Raw genomic sequence first — 17480 nt, forward strand, 5'->3', positions numbered from 1 at the left:
TCCCTCCCCAGGCCACCTCTGCTTATCCATAGGTCTGAAAACAGGAAGAAAAAGAAAAGCACACTGGAACACAAAAACTTCTCTCGCCAGAGCTGGCTGGCAACTCCCAAGGTGGGACACTGGGCTGCCAGTGGTAGGGGACGGCCGTGCCAAGGGCAGGCACCTCATGTCATATGTGGCACTACGTGGAAGCCTCAAAAGAAATAAAGAACAGAAGCTGGGAAGGGCTGGCCTCACGGGAAGGCCACAGCATTCCAGTCTGGCTACTGGCTGCCCTCAGGGTCCGACATGTGGGTTTTCACCTGTGAGGAGAAACACACACAGGATCAAACTCAGCACCCTGCCCAGCACGGCGGTACCTGGGTTCCCACACGCAGGTGGGGAGTGCAAGTGTGGGAGCAGCACCTTTGATAACACGTATTTCTGCTCTGAGGGGTTTTTTGTAGCCTTGGTGCTGGAGTGATGCACACCCAGGGGGTTGCTGCAGGGTACTTGAGGATGTTCTGGATGTGCCAAAAGTTTTAGCCCTGGCACTCAGCTGGAACGGCTTAAGGAACCCCGATGGAGCATTTCATCTGCTCCAGGCATCCCTCACCAGCAAGCAGGGGTGGATTTTAGGGAAGCAGAGAGCCTGGCAGAGGATCTGGCCCTCCTCTTACCGCCTCCTCTGTGTCTGTGCTCTCCTCGGCACTGTCAATGTTGCGCAGGTCGCTGTGCCTGTCAGCCCCAGTCCTCTCCTTCCCCCGCGACTCCTGTGATCCCTCTCCTACTGGGGATGGTGACTCTGTCCCCAGCTCTGCCCTCTTTTTCTCACTCTCTTTAGACCCTGAAAAGGCAGAGACAGAAGAAATTTGGGGTACCTGTGCAAGCACCAGCTCTGTTCTCACCAGCTTCCCTTGTCTTCGCCAGCTTTCTGGCCAAAAGGCCAGGCTCTTCCCTGCCAGCCCAGAGAAGGGAAAGGATGTGGGGAATCTGCCCAGCCAGCTTTGGATGTCCTGGGCTCATGGGAAGGTTCTCCTTACACCCAGCTCAGTACTCAGGCTCGTGTGTGCCCGTGAGCTGCCCAGCACAGACACACAAGTGTTGGAGGGTCTGTGGCCGGTCACCTCACCTGTGAGATGCTCTCTCCGCTGGTCCATGCGGTCCAGGCTCTCCAGCAGACTGTCCACCTGTGCCTTGATCTGGCTCAGCTCCCCCTTGATGGAGTGCAGCTCTTCAGCTCGCACTATGGGAAGAGGAGCCGTGAGGATCCCACCCAAAGCCAGGAAGACATGCCATCCTGGGCAGCCATCTCCAGAGCACCCCCCTCTCTGGAGCATTCTCCTCCACAAAACATTCTCCTCTATGAAACATCCTCCCCACTGGGCATCCTTGGGGAACAGGAATGGATCCAGGGGACAGCCAGCACACCAGTGTAGGCCAGGCTGTGTCTGCTGGAGCTGGGGACTCACAGCAACAGGGTCAGCACCAAGTGGGACCTCTGGACTCTGGCACTGCTCTAATGCACCGAGACACAATAGCTCAGCCTTCTCTTCCTCCCAGCCCTGTCGCACTTACACTTTGTCCGTCCTGTTGTGGCGCTGGTGCTGCTCCTTGTCCTGGGCTGGGGACTCAGGCTGCTCTTGCTTCCTGCTCCCAAGTGAGTCCGTCTGGTCTTGACTGGCATACGGTTAATGAGTGGGGGGATCTTCTGGTACTCGTACACCCTGCAAGGGCACAAGAGCAGGGTGGCGTGAGCACAACCTCAGAGATGCAGCAGCAGCAGCCAAGAGAGCATCTCCTGGGATCCCTGCACAGTAAAGGACCCCCAGCCTGGGCACTGCCCTGCCCACATGTTGTCTCTTCCCCAAGTACCCCTCCCCAAGGTCCCCCAAGCCTGGGGAAGATGCAGCTCCTCCAAGTGGGGAAATACCACTGAGCCTCTGTCAAAGGCAAGGGGCCGGATGCCCAGGACACCCCACTTTTCCACGATCAGAGATACAGTCGCATGCCAAACCCACACATGCTCAGCTCATCTCGCTCCTGGGATGCTGCGCTCACCGGTATGGGAAGTCGTCCCTGTAGAGATCATAGTCCAGGTCACAGTTACTGCTGCAGGAGGGGGAGAGAGAACATGTCAGCTGCTCTGTGGGTCCACAGACACCGTGGAGCAGTCACTGATGGGCACAGCACCTACCCAACCTTCATCCCTGGGGAGCAGGAGGCATCCTGGAGGATCCCATGCAAGCTGCAGCATGGTCCAGGAAGTGGCTGTGCCCTGGAAGGGATCTTACTCAGAGGCAAAGAAGGGTGTTGAGTGGGATGGTGAGAGTCCCTGGGGCAGCATCAGCAGGGTCTGCCCTCAGGAAGCTGCATTTAGAGTACCCTGATGTTAAATTTCATGGTTGTGCCAACTCGCTTGGCTCCAAATTAAGAAGTGTTCTGTCAACAGATCCCTTCTACTACGAGCAGTGACATTCCAGTAATAAATCATGCACTCTGGACCAGGAGCAGGGAGTGGGGGAAGGAGAAGGAAGAAGAGGAGGAAGAGGAAAGACGCTGAAGCTCATTTTGCTGCTTCAGTTCTTGCAGAGTCAGGGAGCATAAGATTGAGCCTAACCCGAGGGGAGTCAGTCTTGATCTGAGCATCACTTGGAGCAGGGAGCCTTCATGCTGCCAGGAATGGGGGGACCAGGACAAGGTCCCCCAGGGTTCCAGATTTGGCTGCAGATGAACTCGTCGCTGCAGGATCAGTGCGGGAGCTCAGGGAGAGCTGGAGGTCTGCTGGGGGGCTCGCAGGCAAGCTGGGCTGCCCTGCCTGGGGCACCAAACCTAGGCCAGGCTTGCCCAGCCCAGAGGGCAGCTTGGAGCCCCTCACGGGGCAGTGGCATCCCCTGTCCCACTGCCACCCTGCCTTCTTCAAGAATCATCTGCACAGCCCACAGCCCACAAGCACCAGCCTTTCTGGTAAGGGTGAGCTGGCAGCCCTGGGGAACCAGGACCCACCTGCTCCTGTGCTTTACTCTTGGGGTATAATTATTGGGGTGTATTTTGGGAGGTTTTGGTCCAAGCTCACTGTCTTCCCAGTTTCCATCACTGTGATGGGGACAGCAAGTCCTTCACATCCCCAGCTCCTGCCTATCAGGGAGGAAGGTTGCAACCTGCCCCGGGGAAGAGGGGAATGGGCAGTGGGAAAGGTGTCCTAACCCACACACAGGGCACAGGGGAGGTGCCCCCTGCAACGGCTGCTGATGCTGTATGGAGCCCATGCCAAAAGGGGTGGGCATGCCACAGGCCACCTTGTGCTGTGGGAGAACTGGTGGCACTGCAGGACAGTTAGTCTTGGGGTCTAGCACCCAGCTGGGGACACAGCAAGGGGTTTCCTGGCTCAGCTCTTTGCTCAGAGCATCCCCTGGGAAGAGAAAAAGCAGTGGCTGCCACGCTCCAGCACCCAAGGGGGCCGGCAGTCCCGGCCCTCCAGTGCTGCATCCCTTCAGCTCCATGGCAACGGGCAGAGCAATTAGTTCAGTCAGGGCGTTCACAATAAAGCTCTAACAAGACAGGAGCCCAGCTCTGATCCCCTCCTCACCACACATCCACTGAGACATGGAGCCAAGAGTGCACAGGGATGGGGACAGGCTCTTCATCTACCACTTTTGCCACCATTACCATCACCTACTGCCCTCCTCAGGGCCATTGCCACTCCTCTGTGCCTCTGCAGGGGTGTCTGTCCCTGAGGAACAGCATTTAAGGGGCACAATTGCAACTGACATTGACATAGAATCATAGAATCCTGGAATGGTTTCAGTTGGAAGAGTTCTTAAAGTTCATCTCCTTTCAAACCCCCTGCCATGGGCAGTGACACCTTCCACTAGACCAGGTTGCTCCAAGCCCCATCCAGCCTGGCCTTGAACACCTCCCAGGATGGGACATCCACAGCTTCTCTGGGCAGCCTGTGCCAGTGCTTCACCACCCTCACAGGGAAGAATTCATTCCTTATGCCCAACCTAAACTTGCCCCCTGGCAGTGTGAAGCCATTACTGGGGGGCAATACTTTAGCAGGCGTGGAGATCACAGGGCTCTGCTTGTTCTCCCACCGCCTTCAGATGGGGAAGGGGACTCCCCACACCCATTAATGACACACACCAGGAGGAGCCTGGCAAGGATTGCAGATGGCACCAGTGCACCAGGAGATGCTCCAAGAGCCCTGGGATGAGGCAGGGATGTCCCTACCTATGCCTCCCAGCTGGAATAGCCAGAGGTGAGAGTGAGGGAGAGCAGGGGAGGAAGAGGAGCCAGGTGTGGGACAGTCCCCAGTCCCCAGGGCAGCCCCCGCCCCGCACACAGGCACTCACTGGTACAGGCTGCTGCTGTGCTGCCGCTTCTGGCCCAGCCTGGCCCGGCTCGGCTTGGGCTCTCTGGCCATGTCCAGATCTGAAGGGAGAGGAGGGGAATGAGCAGTGGAAAGAAAGGGGATGATAATATCCTACCCCACACAGACACGTCTCTGGCACCAGCTTCCCAGCCATTCTTCTCTCCCGGCTGGAGATGTCCCACTGCAGAGCACCCACAGGATGAGCAGGGGGCTGGCAGATCTCTCTAGATTTAAGTTTTTGGAATGGACAGGAGCAACCCAAGGTTGTTCCAGAAAGGTAATGGCTCCAGCTGTCCTTTCCCATGGGCGCCCTGTCCCAAGGACCCAAAGCTGGGCAGGCTCCAATTAGGGTGGCAGAAAGCACCTCTGATGATGGAGGTAATTAACCTGCAGAGGCATTTCCCACCACTGTGATGAATCCACCTTTGCTATCACTCCTGCTGGGTGGTTGGACTATTTTTCAGGGATATCCAGGCCAGCAGGATGCCTGTGAGTACAGCTGGGTGCCAGGGATGGGGGAAGCCCTGTGTCCAGCTGCTTCACCCTCCCAAAGGCTGCTGAGACACGTGTGATGATGTGTGGGGTGGAGATGCCTCTTGGGATGCCACATCACACCTCCCTGGCAATGCTCTTCATTCCTTCTTTAGGATTTCACAGCCAACATCCATAGAAAAGCCAACTTGGATCAATTTTCTACATATACATTTGAGAGGCACTGATGCTGTGGTTTGTGAATATCTCCATATATTTAATTTTGTAATTTTGGGACACTCCAAAACCTCTCTGGCCACTGGGGTGAGGAGACAGTTGAGGGCTCCCTCTTGCACACTCACCCTTGGCCATAGTAATTGTGACCAACTGTTCCATGGGTAACATTGTGGATGCTACTGCACCAGGGAACACCATGTTGAAGCTTCTCAAGTCATCTGGGAACACACCAGCCCATCAGAGCAGTCTAGACCTCCCAGGAGCCTGGACACTGGCCACAGGCCTCTCAAGCCCCACAGCTGTCAGAGCAAGGTCCTGCTATTCCTACAGAGAAGAGGGTTTCTGAGCAGAAGGAAACTGGAACTTGTTTGCTTTCCAGGCTGCCACCTTGTGTGGCAAAGTTTGTAGGCTGGCTCTGATCTTAGGATGAGCTGGGGAAGGTGCTCAGTGTGCACCAGGAAACGCTGGCGCCCATTTTCCGTGGGTGCAGCAGCATCCCTAGGGATGGCCACGCTCACTGCTCAGGGCCAGAGCCTGCTGTTGACACCCCTCTCTCCAGCCCATCACATCCACCCAGCAGAGACACCCACTCTCCTCCCTGACAGCAGGACCCCAGCCAGGGACCCCAGCCATGGCTAGACACCCTGTCACAGGCCACCGGCATCATGGGGACTGTCCTGCTGGGGCAGAAGACCACCCCAGGTTGATTGGCCCTGTGTCTGGGCTCCCTTCCCTCCCCAGTAACAGAAGTGTCCTGGGAGAATATTCCTGTCCTAGTGGAGTAATGGTATGGAGGAATAATGCAAGGAGGGCCATCCCAGTACTTGGAGGATATTCCTATCCTGGGGGGGGGGGAGGGGGGGCAGTATTAGCATGGGGGCATCCCAGTATTGAGAGGACATCCCTGACCTGGGGTTAATGGCATGGGGACATCCCAGAACTAGAAGAAATACCTGTCCTAGGAGGGAATGGCATGGGGACATCCCAGTGCTGGGAGGAATCCCTGTCCTAGGAGAGAATGGCATGGGGCATTCCAGTACTGAGAAGATATTCCCGACCTGGAGCTAATGGCCTGGAGGGATAATGGCATGGAGACATCCCTGTACCGGGAGGACATCCTTGTTCCAGGTGCGATGCCATGGGGAGAACCAGGCATCCCGGCTATTGGGAGGCCATCCAGTCCTGGGGAGGGACTGGTACCGCTGTGGTGGGCACCCCGGAGGGTGCCGTGTCCGGGGTGAAGAGTCTTAGAGGCACCAGAAGGCTGCAGGGGGACACCCCCGCCTCGGTCAGAGCTGCCGGTGCCGGTCGAGCATCCCAGTGCCGGGCGAGCATCCCGGTGCCGGGCGAGCATCTCCCGGGGAAGGGGTGCGGAAGGACAGCCGATCCCGCGGGGGAAGGGGTACTCGGGGAGGGTAGGATCGGGCCGGTACTCACATCTCCAGCCCGCGTCCCGCTGCCGAAGAGCGTCATGGCCCGCTCCGGCCCCGCTCCGGCCCCGCTCCGGCCCCGCTCCGGCCCCGCTCCGGCCCCGCGGCCCGACCGACCGCCGCTGCCACCGGGCGCTACCACCCGCCGGGCGGGGGGCCGCGGGCCGCACCACCGCGGCGCCGGCAGGGGACACCACGCCCCCGCACGGGGGTCTGTGGCAGCCCCGCTGCCCGTCCCTGCCCGCACCACTGCCGGCACCGCGGGGACCGGGGCTCACCCTGCCCGGGGAGCTCCAGCCTCACTCTCATCTTCCCTGGGCTCCTTCCAGCTCCATCCTCCCGCCCTTCCCACCTGCCGGACCCCGCCCTCGGGATCTCCATCCTCATCCTCTCTGGGCTGCTTTCCACCTCAATCCTCCTGGCACCTTCCACCTGCCACATCCTGCCCTCCTGGCTGCCAGCTCAGTTTCACCCTGGGTTCACACAGTTTGCCCGGAGCCCCGAGCCCAGGCCAGCAATGTGGATGGTGCCTTCCCTTGGCTGAGGCAGGGCACAACCAACATGCCACGGAATGTCCTGGCTGAGGACGTTTTAATTCCCAGCCCCGCACTGGAGTGGGCTGTTATGAAAGGAGGAGGGCAGTGGCATGTCCCCTTCAAAGCACCCACTGACACCCATGAGTGCTGGGGCTACAAGCTTGCATTCAGCACACGGGGTGCTGTGACTTGGGGCCACACTGGGGCTGGAAGAAGCAGCTCTTGGCTAACACCACTCCTCCAAAACAACCCCATGTGCTGAAGATGAGTTCAGCCAAGGCTGGCCTTGGCTCCTGCAACCCCAGAACCCACTCCAGAGATGAACCTGGAGGTTCCACCCAGTGCAGGCAGGATGTGGGCTGTGGCTAGGGAGAGTCTGGTGCGCTTAGGGGATGAAAAAGAGACAAACTGCTCTTCCCAAAGGAGAGAGGGTCTTTATTAATGACCAGGCAGATGATGATGAAGGACCAGGTGATGGTGAGGAACCCACCAGGCTGGAGCGTTCTCGCCCAGGTCAGGATGATGGCTCAGAGCTGAGCCTGATCCTCGCCCTGAGCTGTGCCAAGATCTGCACCCCCAAAGAGCCCCCTTGGCCCTTCGTCACACTGAGACCATAGTCCAGACACAGCCCAGCTGCTGGTTTGGGAGGAGGATGCTGTTGTACTTTGCTGTTGCAAGGGCATCTCCTGCCCAGGGTGTTGCAGGGTGATAGTGACAGAAGAAGGTGAGGGGCAGAAGAAGATGCTGTTTCAGGGATGCTGACGTACAGCACACCCCTTCTTGCCAGGTCCCAGCGCCATGGGTCCCCTCAGCCCCTCATTCCCTGCACAAGTGAGCTGTGGGGAGATCCTCCTGAGCCATGGTCCAGGCTTGGCACAGCACCAGGGTCCTCCTGAGCCACAGGTTCAGCACAGCAGCCAGCGCTGGCCGGTTCCCAGGGCTACCAGCTCAGGGGTACCTCTGCCACAGGGCAATGTGTTCCTGGGCTGCAATGGCATGTGTAGAGTCAGTGCCTCCCACCCCAGGAAAGACACAGAGGTCTGGGCAGGGCTGGCAACAAGGGACAGACCCATCAGAGCTGGGGATTGGCACCTCCAGGGCCCAGCACACCCAGGAAGGCACGGGAGGGTTCCCAGCCGCTCACTCACCGAACTGGCAGATGTACCGGTTTCGGGTCTTACAGCGCTGGTCGTTCCAGTTGAAGGCGGCTGATGCTTGCATCTCCACACAGTTCCCAAACCTGTGTCCCACCAGGAGGGTGGTGAAGCCAGTCAGCAGGCACACCATGCAGAGTTCGGTGTCCTCTAGATCCACTTACCCCTGGTTGTCTGGCTGCCCGAAAGCGAAGCTGGTGAACGAGGATGGCTCACCCACATCCCAGCGGAAGGAAGCCTTGGATGTCTTGTAGGTGAGACCTGGGGGAGCAGGAGGTGGGTTGGCATGTCTGCCAGCAGCCTGGGCACCCTGCCCCCTGCCCACTGCTCTCTCTCACCGATCCAGAAATTTCCAGTCTCAAAATCAGTGTCTGTCACCCTGTTACCCATCTCCAAGCGGCTGAGGTAGAAAGCCAGGATGTCCTGAACCTTCTGGTTTCTTATCTGGGCCAGCATCGCTCCTTTCTCCTGTGGGGGAGGGAGTCAGTCTGCCTCACCTGCATGGCCCAGCCCCATGCCAGGCAGAGGAGAGATGCCCAGGGGAGCTGGAAGCTTGGGTGGCACTTTTCAGCTGCACAGGGACGCTTGGAGCACCCGAGGAGTTCACCTGGCATTTAATTTTGGCTCCATAGTAGGTGTCGGCTTCAGGGGACACCATGAAGCAGTCGCTGTCTATCCGCACGTCACAGGCATGGAAGGGGAAATGGATCTTTGCTGGGGGCACAGGCAGGAGCAGGTGGGTCCTTGTGCTGGCAGAGCTGGGCCCACAGAGGACCCTTTGCCCCACTTTGGGGTCCCCTGCCTGTGGATCCCTGATGCCACCCCACAGCACGTGGCATCAGACTCACTGCCGCACTCGGCTCCACCATAGCCCGTGTCGCAGAGGCAGGAGCACTCCTCCTTCCTGAACCTTCCGTGGAGGCACTGCCCGCTGCACCTCACTGCGGGCACAGCACGGCATTAGCTGTCAGGGGGCTCAGCAGCCCCTGCCGCCCCGCGCTGCTCCCCCTGTGCTGGCTGTGCTGCCCACGCTGCACCGGCCGTGCCCATGAATGCCTGCACCGGCCCTGCACCTGCATGCACCATGCCCACCCTGCACACACGTGCCCTGCGAACGAAGCCTCTGGAGGCTGCACGGTGCCCTCTCACCTTGGCAGTACCTGCCCGTGTAGCCGCGGGGACAGGCGCACTGGCAGCTGCTCATGTCGAGGCGCCCCGCTGTTCCTGCAGCTCATGCGACAGGGGTTCCTGGGCACCTCTGGAAATGCCAGAGCGGCAGTGAGGGCGTCAGGGGTGGAGACAGCATCACCAGGGCCATGCAGGGACCATGGTGACAGGGGCGACTCACCGCAGAGCCCGCCACTGTGGTCCCAGGACTTGAAGCAGCCAGAGAGGCCGGCGGTGCAGAGGGAGCACCAGGGTCCCTGCTTGTAGGGCAGGATGGGTGTCCCAGCCACCTCCCAGTTGCCCCTGGCCCCACAGGCAGCTGGAGGAGCATGCCCTGCCCACCCGGGCAAGCCACACTCCTTTCCGGGGCAAGCCCGCACCCACATTGCAAAGCCGCGCCCATTTCTAAATCACAGCCCTGCCTACATTGCCCATCCCCACCCACTTCCGACACTCGGTCCTGTCCACGCCACTCAGCCCTGCCCACTTCAGCACACAACCCCGCCCTCAACATCCAGGCCCGCCCACTCCCAAAACATCGCCCTATTTACATTTCCAAGCCCCACCCACGCCACCCAGCCCCACCCCCTTCCAGTGCACAGCCCCACCCACCACCGGACAAGCTCCGCTCCCCCTCCTGCCACACATCCCATAGGTCAACCCCTGCCCTACCTGGACACACCCGGTTGAGACCCCACCCACACCGCTAAGCCCTGCCCACCCACGCCAAGCTCTGCCCCTCTCAGCCTCACCCCCATGCCGCGGCCCCACCGCGCAGCCCCTTACCCCGGGGAGTAGGCGCAGGCGAAAGCCTCGCTGGGACCGTGGGGGCCGGGGGCAGCGATGCCGGCCGCAGCCCAGCTGCCCCGCCGTGGCCCACACCAGCTGTGGGAGAGCGTTTGTCACTGGGGCCCTGACCCCAGCGGCCCCCCCATGCCCCTCATGCCCACCTGGGTGTAGTGGCGGCAGGTGGCATTGCCGGCGCAATGCCCCGTCCCATAGTCATAGCGTTTGTCCCTCAGCGAACCAGAGCTCCAGCACAGCCCCAAAGCCTCCGGCGCCCGCCGGCAGCAGGACCTCGCTCCAGCCCAGCTGTGGGGCTGGTGGTGGAGCGGGGCCCTCCAGGCAGCTCGCTGCCCGTGCCCCCGCCAGCCGCCCCAGCTCCTCGCTCCACTCCTGTGGGGATGGGCATGAGCCACCCAGGGAACAGCCCGAGAGGGTTTGGGGACCACCCAGGCCGTCAGTCCAGGGAGTGACTGGGGGGCACAGAGGGCCGACATGCGGGGTGCTGCAAGGGATCCCTAGGGCCCAGTGCTGCCTTTGATGTGTGCAGCTGTGGGGTGATCAGGAGACATCAGAGGGATATGGGGGACCCCAAAAGGCACCTCAAGGGACCAGCCCTGCTTTTGGTGTGCCTTGGATATGGCAGTGCCAGTGGCATGCTCTTCCCCAGGGGCCCCACATCAGCCAGCTCTTCTGCTTCATTAGCCTGTTAGCAAACTACTGTGTATCACCCATGGGCTGCCCACCTCCCTGGGCACGGAGTGGGAGGTGGATGTGACATCGAAGGTGGGAGACAGGACCGGCAAGGGGGCTCACCAGCTTCTGCATGTTGGCAGCGGGGGGCTGCACTTTGCTCCTCAATTTGTTGTGCAGTGAGAGCACCAGGAAGGTCTCCTTCATGCTGAGAGCTAGAGTGGGACAGGAGGGGGTACAGAATGGGCCAAGGGGGCTGAGGGATACAAGTGCCTTCCCCCTATCCCTGCCCTTCGGGGGGCCGTGGGAATTCCCTCTGAAGGGTCCGACCGCAGCCAGGGATACCGGGAAGGCACCCGGGTCTCCATGGAGACTTGAGGGGAGAGAAGAAAGAGCTTTTGGGCTGAGAGCACAAAAGGGGCAAGGGGCCGAGGGGGGGGGGACGGGACAGCCCGCTGGGCCCCTGTCTCGCACGGGTGGGCTGAGACTGCCAGGAATGTACCCCCTCTGCCCCCCCACCTCTGTCCTGCCAGGGGTCCAGACCCCACTGGGCTAGACCCATCACTAGCCCCCATCACCAGCTGCAGGACCCCCAGCCCCCTTCCATCATTAGCTCCATCCCATTACCAGCCCCAGAGCCCCCTGGTTCCACTGCAACCTCAGCCCCAGAGCCCCCCAGCTCCATCCCATCACCAAGCCCATGCCCTCTCTCCCAGCCCCATTCCATCCTCAGCCCCCATCACCCACCAAGCCCCCCAGTGCCATCCCTGGGTGCCTATCACCCATCCAGTCCCCCACACATCTGGTCTGGCCCAGGGGGATGGTGCTCAGGGTGCACTCATGCCCCCAAACCAGCTACCTCCCAGCCCTGCTGCCGGGGAGGCAGCCCCTCTCCCAGTTACCTCCCGGAGCCAGCGGGGACAACTTTTCTGGAGCATCCGACCTCGTCTCACCCACCCTCCATACCAGGAGGTTGCAAACCAGCAGGACCAAAAGCTTCATTTAAGCCCCGGGATGGGGGGACCAGACCCCCAAGCTCCGGAGGGAGGACTGGGGAGAGCCGAGCCGCCCCGCAGCAGCGCTGGCTTTGGGGCGAGCTCGGCCGCGCGCTCCTGCGTGCGTGTGTGTGTCTGGTTGCCGGATTTGATCCTATTCAGGACTCCAGACAGGCACCGCTGGGCAGCGGGAACAAAAGCTTGACGGGTGAGTAATAGCTCTGTCAAAACAGTTGCTCGCTGGAGCGAATGTGGCAGACAACTCCCGGGGCCCCGGACTGCAGCCCCGCCGGGATGTCCCGCAGTGGGGTCAGCCCTCGTGCTCTGCCCCAGCCCCGCTGCCGAGCCGGGGTCGGGGTGTGAAGGCAGCCGGAGCCGGGGTCGCAAGCGGCACCCACTTTGGGACAATGGGAGACTGGAAGCCAAGGGGCTGGGGCAGCAAGGGGGCCCCTGCTGCCAGCCTTTCTCCTGCCCCATGAATTAAACATGCCGAGGAGGTAACACACACCGCTGCAGGCATGAAGCCAAATACCCGCTCCGGAGAGCTGGGCAGCGTGGTTACAAGGTGGGAGGATGTCAGAGCCGGGGGCCGGCGGCAGGAGAGATGCTGGGCCCAAGGGGGCCTTGTCTCTGCAGGCACCCGGGGTCGGGCAAGGGTCTCAGAGCCCGGGCTGCTCAGGGAGCTCAACAGCACCTTGAGAGCTCTGCCCCAGCACAGGGCTCCCAGAACCCATGCCAGGTGCTCTCCTGGCACAGGTCAGAGATGTGGGCTCCAGACATCCCTACTCAGGATTCTGAAATGCCACAGGCAGGAGGGACTGGAAGCATCCTACCCAGAAGCTGTCAGGGTTGAGCTGGGTGTCAGCATAAACCCAGCTCTAAAATGCTTCAGTTCCCTCCGCCTGAGTCTAGCCCTGACCCTGGCCTGAACCCTGGCACTAATGCTAATGCCAACCCCAACTCTCATGCAAACCCTCCTGCTTATATGGATCTGAACCCTTGGCACTGGGAGTCAGTGTCCTAACACTAACATTAACCCTAACAAAAAACCTGACTTTAGCCCTAACAATTACTTTAATGCTAATCAAAACATTAACCTTAATGCTAACTCCAAACCTAATGCTAATGTTAAACCTAATGCTAATGTTAAACCCAACTCTAATCCTAACCCCAATCCTAACACCAACTCTAATCCTAACCCTAATCCTAACCTCATCCCTAGCCCTAATGCTGACTCTAACATTAAGCCTGACCCTTATGTTAATGCAGACCATAACATCAGCTGCACCTCAGCTCCAGGCTGCAGTAGAGCCCTGGGGTTCCCAGCCAGGGTTGAGCTCACCCCAGCAAAGCTGTGCAAGTCCAGTGAGACCGCAGCATTCCTGGGCTACCATTCCCAGCAGCCCCAGCCCCACTGGTGAGCAGAACCCCCACAAAGACCTCAGAGTCATCTTTTCTCCCAGGAGACTTTCCCAGGCTTAGCTAGCACATGGGATTAGCCTCATCCTGCATCTCTGCATGCCGGGGACCCCCAGAGCTGGGACTGGCTGTGTGGTGAGCCTGGCACCGCCAGTACCACCGTAAGTGCCGTGACAGCCACCGCCTGGCCCCGATATCTGCTGGCCCTGGGACATGAAAGGCCCCCAAGCCTCTGATGTGCAGAGAGGGGAAGGAACGGAAGGGAAGGGAAGGGAGAGGCTAGAGCCAGTGCCAAAGGGAAACTTTCCTACAGCTCGGCCTCAGGCAAGGGAAAAACCAACAAACACATGGGCACAGGCTGCGGATAAATCCCAGCGAGTGCAGGAACACGGCTGTGAGCAGAAACAGACCGTCAGCGTCTCGCCCCTGTGATCAGCCCCGGCGTGATGCTCCTCATCCCACTGCCAGCCTGGCTGGCCCTGGGCATCCTGCAGCTGCCCCTTGGCAGCTCCCAGGTAAGGACCCACATTCCCTCACCTCCAGCCCCACAGCAGACCTCCCTCTGTGGGCTGCTCAGCACCCACCTCTCACACCCCAGCACCCTGACACCAGCTCAGAGTGGGGGGCACAGCACAGCCACAGCACCTGTGGAGCTGCCAGGGCCAGGGGGATGGACATGGGGCTTTTCCCCTGCAGCAGTGAAATGATGCTACATGCACTGAGGGCATGAAGCTTCTCCACACCATCCAGGTGCCAGGGCAGGACCGGGAGGTGGGGGCTGAGGCTGGAGCAGACACAGAGCCAGGGTCAGACCCCAGCCAGGATGGGAAGGGGCTCTGTCCAGGGCAGGACATCCAAACCAACCCCAAAGATGCTGCCTGCTTGGAAGGCTCCTCCCAGGTTGTGGCAGGGTGGCAGGGTAACCCAGCTGGTGGTTGGGATGTCCCCGTGTTCCCCCAGGAATGCCTGAACCGGCAGCAGGCGCTCAGCGTGGTGCGGCAGATGCAGAAGCTGCTGGTGGCACAGGAGGCTGCCCACCTGCGGGGCACGCGTGGGCTCCGGCACCAGCTTTCCATCCTCCAGAACCGCCTCCAGAGACCACCCACCAAACGCAATGGTAACCCTGGCTGGTCACCACCATGGGTGACATCCCCCCCGGGCCGGCTCTGGACCCACAAAAACAGTCTGGGCAAGGGACCCCCACCTGCCTGTCAGGCTGGGGTTGGCTCCAGGCTGGCAATGTCTATCCCCACCCATGTCTGTCTGTCCACAGAGACCTGTCTGCAGCTGGCAGTGCCCCTGAATGGACGGATGCTGGGCCGGAGCCTGCGGGTGGGCCACGAGGTTCACTTCATCTGTGACGCTGGCTTCCGGCTGGTGGGCTCAGAGACCCGTGCCTGCCGGCACAACCGCACGTGGAGCGGCACCCAGCCCTTCTGCAGAAGTGAAGTGGAGCAGGGTTGGGGTGCCATGGGCTCCACCCTTCCGATGGGCTCCTCTGTCACCCTGAGCCGTGGGGTTCCATTGCTCTGCCCAGAGGCTGCAGCAATGGGCACCGGGGGTGGGCAAGGATGCGCTTCTCCAGTTGATGCTCACGAGCTCCTTCTCCCTAGGTATTGATGACTGCTCCAGCAACCCGTGTGCCAACAGTGGGACCTGTGTGGATGGCAACCAGAGCTACACGTGCCTCTGCCCCCCAGGCTGGTCAGGCCCCAGCTGCCAGAGCCCCATCTACTCCTGTAGGTGCCTGGGTTTGGGCTGCAGAGGACAGGGATTCTCATGGGGACACTACCTGGCCATGCTGTGCCTGTCTTCCCCTTCCTTGGCAGCCCCCCAGAACCTTGGCCCCCACCATCTCCCCATGCCCCAGCATGTGACACCTGCTGTCCCCTGCAGACTGGGTGACACTGAGCAACACCTCCTTCAGCCGCCAGCCCCGCTGTGCCGAGGGCCGCTCGGGCTCCCGGCGCTGCAGCTGTGACACCGGCTTCCAGCTGCGACCTGGTGGCGTGTGCCAAGGTAAAAGGGGTGTGAAGATGATGGAGGGTGGGGAACCAGGGCTTGGTGGCAATGGGATCTCTGGCCATTCCCCACTTTGTTCACTCTAGATGTGGATGAATGCCAGCTCTACCAGTCCAGCCCCCACACGCAGATTTGCCTCCATGACTGCCTCAACCTCCCTGGCTCCTATCGCTGCCTCTGCCCCCCTGGGTACCTGCTCCATGCTGACCGCAACGCCTGCGAGGGTAAGAACCCAAGGTGCAGGGCAGGGAGCCTCCCATGGGAAGAGGGGTGCAGTGGGGACAGCCCCACTCACCCTGTGTCACCACCACAGACGTGAATGAGTGCACTGGGAAGCAGCACAACTGCACCCAGGGTGACCTCTGCATCAACACCTTCGGGGGCCACCGCTGCGTGCGCCCCAAGTGCCCCCCGCCACGCCACAACACCAGCTATGTCAAGACCTCTGCCTTGTGAGTACCACACTGTGCATGTCCCCAGGTGATGGGTCCTATTGTGCTCTGGGGACTGTATTGTGTCACCCAGGGCAGCAGGGAGAGTGCCAGCCAGCACTGGTAGCAAATTGCCACATGGGGTGCTCGGGTGTGCTTGGCATGCTCCCTGATGGTCTTGGGATGCTGGGGGTGCAGGTGGGAGCACCCCAATACATGGTGGCTTTATCCAAGATCCTGGCCCCTCTCAGACCTCCAGCCTGGGGGGAATGATGCTGGTTTTCCTCTGCTGCACATCCATGTGGTGCCATCAGCTACCTTCCATCAATCCCAGCCATCCCACTCTTGAGATTAAACCGCTTTGTGCCCCCTAAACAGAGGAGCATCCCTGATCCTGACAGGTTTCTCTTCAGGAGGCACATCTGGCTCCATCCCTGGCCTTCAGCTGGGACTGTGGCACCCACCCAGTCTCACCCAGAGCTGTGTCCCTGCAAGCCATGGCATATGCCTGGCAGAAGCAGGGATGAGGCAGAGATCTGCTGCCAGGCACACTCGGATGTGGCTGTCTTGGGTTGCTCTGCCACAGGACCGACAGCAGGGCTGGAGATGCTGCACGGGCTGGGCTTGTGTGCAAGGATGAGGGCAGCTCCCTGAGAGCCAAACCATGGCAACTGAGCGGTGGCATCCCTTCTCTCCTGGCAGCCAGTGCGAGAGGAACCCCTGCCCCATGGACAGCCGAGCCTGCCACCAGGCTGCCAGCTCCATCTCCTTCCACTACCTGCCGCTCCAGGCCAACCGCACGGTGCCCCGTGTCCTCTTCAAGATGTCCACCACCCGCTTTGTGGGTGACAGCCTGCGCTTCACCATCACGGGCGGACGGGGCCAGGGCGTCTTCGCCGTGCGGCGCTCGGACCGGCAGACGGGAGAGCTGCTGCTCGCCAGCCCCGTGGCGGGGCCAGCCACGCTGGAGGTGGAGCTGGAGATGAGCGAGTTCTCCCACAAAGTTCTCCTGGGCAAGCACATCTTCAAGGTCACAGCCTTTGTGTCCCCATATGTGTTTTGATTCCCTTTGGAGGCAGGGGTGGGGCCATGCCAGGGTCTCTCCTGGGGAATAATGGAGCAGGTTCAGCTCAGTGGTCCCAGTTTTTGTCCCATTGGAGATACCCCTCTCCCATCATGCTTTCTCATAGCCACCACAGCAAAGACTGTGTCCCATAGGAAAACCCGCACGGGCAATGGAAGGAGCAGCCTGGGGGTGCCTGCCTCTGCCAGTCCCCCTCCTCTCTGCCTGCATGGCACAAAGAGGGGAAAGACAGAGTGAGCCAACAGCACTTGGCATGCAGATTCAGCTTCTTGTACAAGATGTAATCTCTAATAAAAGAAAAGTGGCTGTAGGAAAGGTGTCCTCCTTGCTCTATGTTTTGTGCTCCTGGGGCAAGGCTCCTGGGGACAGCTGGTGTCTGTGCTGATGGCAGGGTCACCTTGCAGAGCTTGGGATGCCAATAGAGCTACCAAGCCCATCCAGGGTCATGCAGTGTCCATGTCTCTTCCACCAGTACTGTTCCTGGGGCCGTGCTGAAGAGTCCCCAGCATAAAAATGGGAGATGGGCTGAACAGAGAGTCACAGAATGATTTGGGTTGGAAGGGATCATCTTGTGCCAACTCCACTGCCATGGGCAGGGACAACTTCCAACATGCTGCCCTGAACATCCTGCACAGCCAAGACTCTCTGCAGCTGCCTTGGCAGTGCCTGGAAAGCACAGCAGGGCTCCCTGGCACTGGTGAGCA

General features: G+C 60.4%; 3 protein-coding genes across 3 annotated transcripts; 1 reads left to right on the forward strand and 2 right to left on the reverse strand.

The window, feature by feature from the left end:
- Positions 1-323: 323 nt before the first annotated feature.
- On the reverse strand, positions 324-6575 carry LOC120409624 (RNA-binding Raly-like protein). Its single transcript, XM_039558324.1, has 6 exons — positions 6500-6575; positions 4335-4413; positions 2041-2091; positions 1558-1706; positions 1112-1225; positions 324-826 (listed from the first exon to the last, which is right to left on the reverse strand). Exons 2-6 carry the CDS (start codon positions 4403-4405, stop codon positions 615-617), a joined length of 597 nt encoding a protein of 198 aa, XP_039414258.1. The 5' UTR covers positions 4406-4413; positions 6500-6575; the 3' UTR covers positions 324-614.
- Positions 6576-7440: 865 nt separating this feature from the next.
- Positions 7441-11911, reverse strand: LOC104691873 (C-type lectin domain family 18 member A-like). Its single transcript, XM_039558306.1, is given in 15 exon segments — positions 7441-8014; positions 8177-8268; positions 8347-8443; positions 8521-8650; positions 8790-8896; positions 9031-9123; positions 9332-9398; positions 9400-9440; positions 9531-9652; positions 10136-10167; positions 10169-10234; positions 10300-10359; positions 10361-10525; positions 10949-11040; positions 11728-11911. Coding segments are annotated over 15 exon segments (1302 nt in total). The 5' UTR covers positions 11828-11911; the 3' UTR covers positions 7441-7976.
- A 42-nt stretch (positions 11912-11953) lies between these two features.
- On the forward strand, positions 11954-17034 carry LOC104691874 (fibulin-7-like). The gene is made up of 9 exons (XM_010403572.4): positions 11954-12028; positions 13553-13754; positions 14200-14356; positions 14513-14683; positions 14853-14978; positions 15136-15258; positions 15348-15485; positions 15575-15713; positions 16395-17034. Exons 2-9 carry the CDS (start codon positions 13686-13688, stop codon positions 16753-16755), a joined length of 1284 nt encoding a protein of 427 aa, XP_010401874.1. The 5' UTR covers positions 11954-12028; positions 13553-13685; the 3' UTR covers positions 16756-17034.
- The last annotated feature ends 446 nt before the right edge of the window (positions 17035-17480 follow it).

The sequence above is a fragment of the Corvus cornix genome, chromosome 11, assembly GCF_000738735.6.
Source record: "Corvus cornix cornix isolate S_Up_H32 chromosome 11, ASM73873v5, whole genome shotgun sequence".
In the NCBI taxonomy this organism is placed as follows: Eukaryota; Metazoa; Chordata; class Aves; order Passeriformes; family Corvidae; genus Corvus; species Corvus cornix.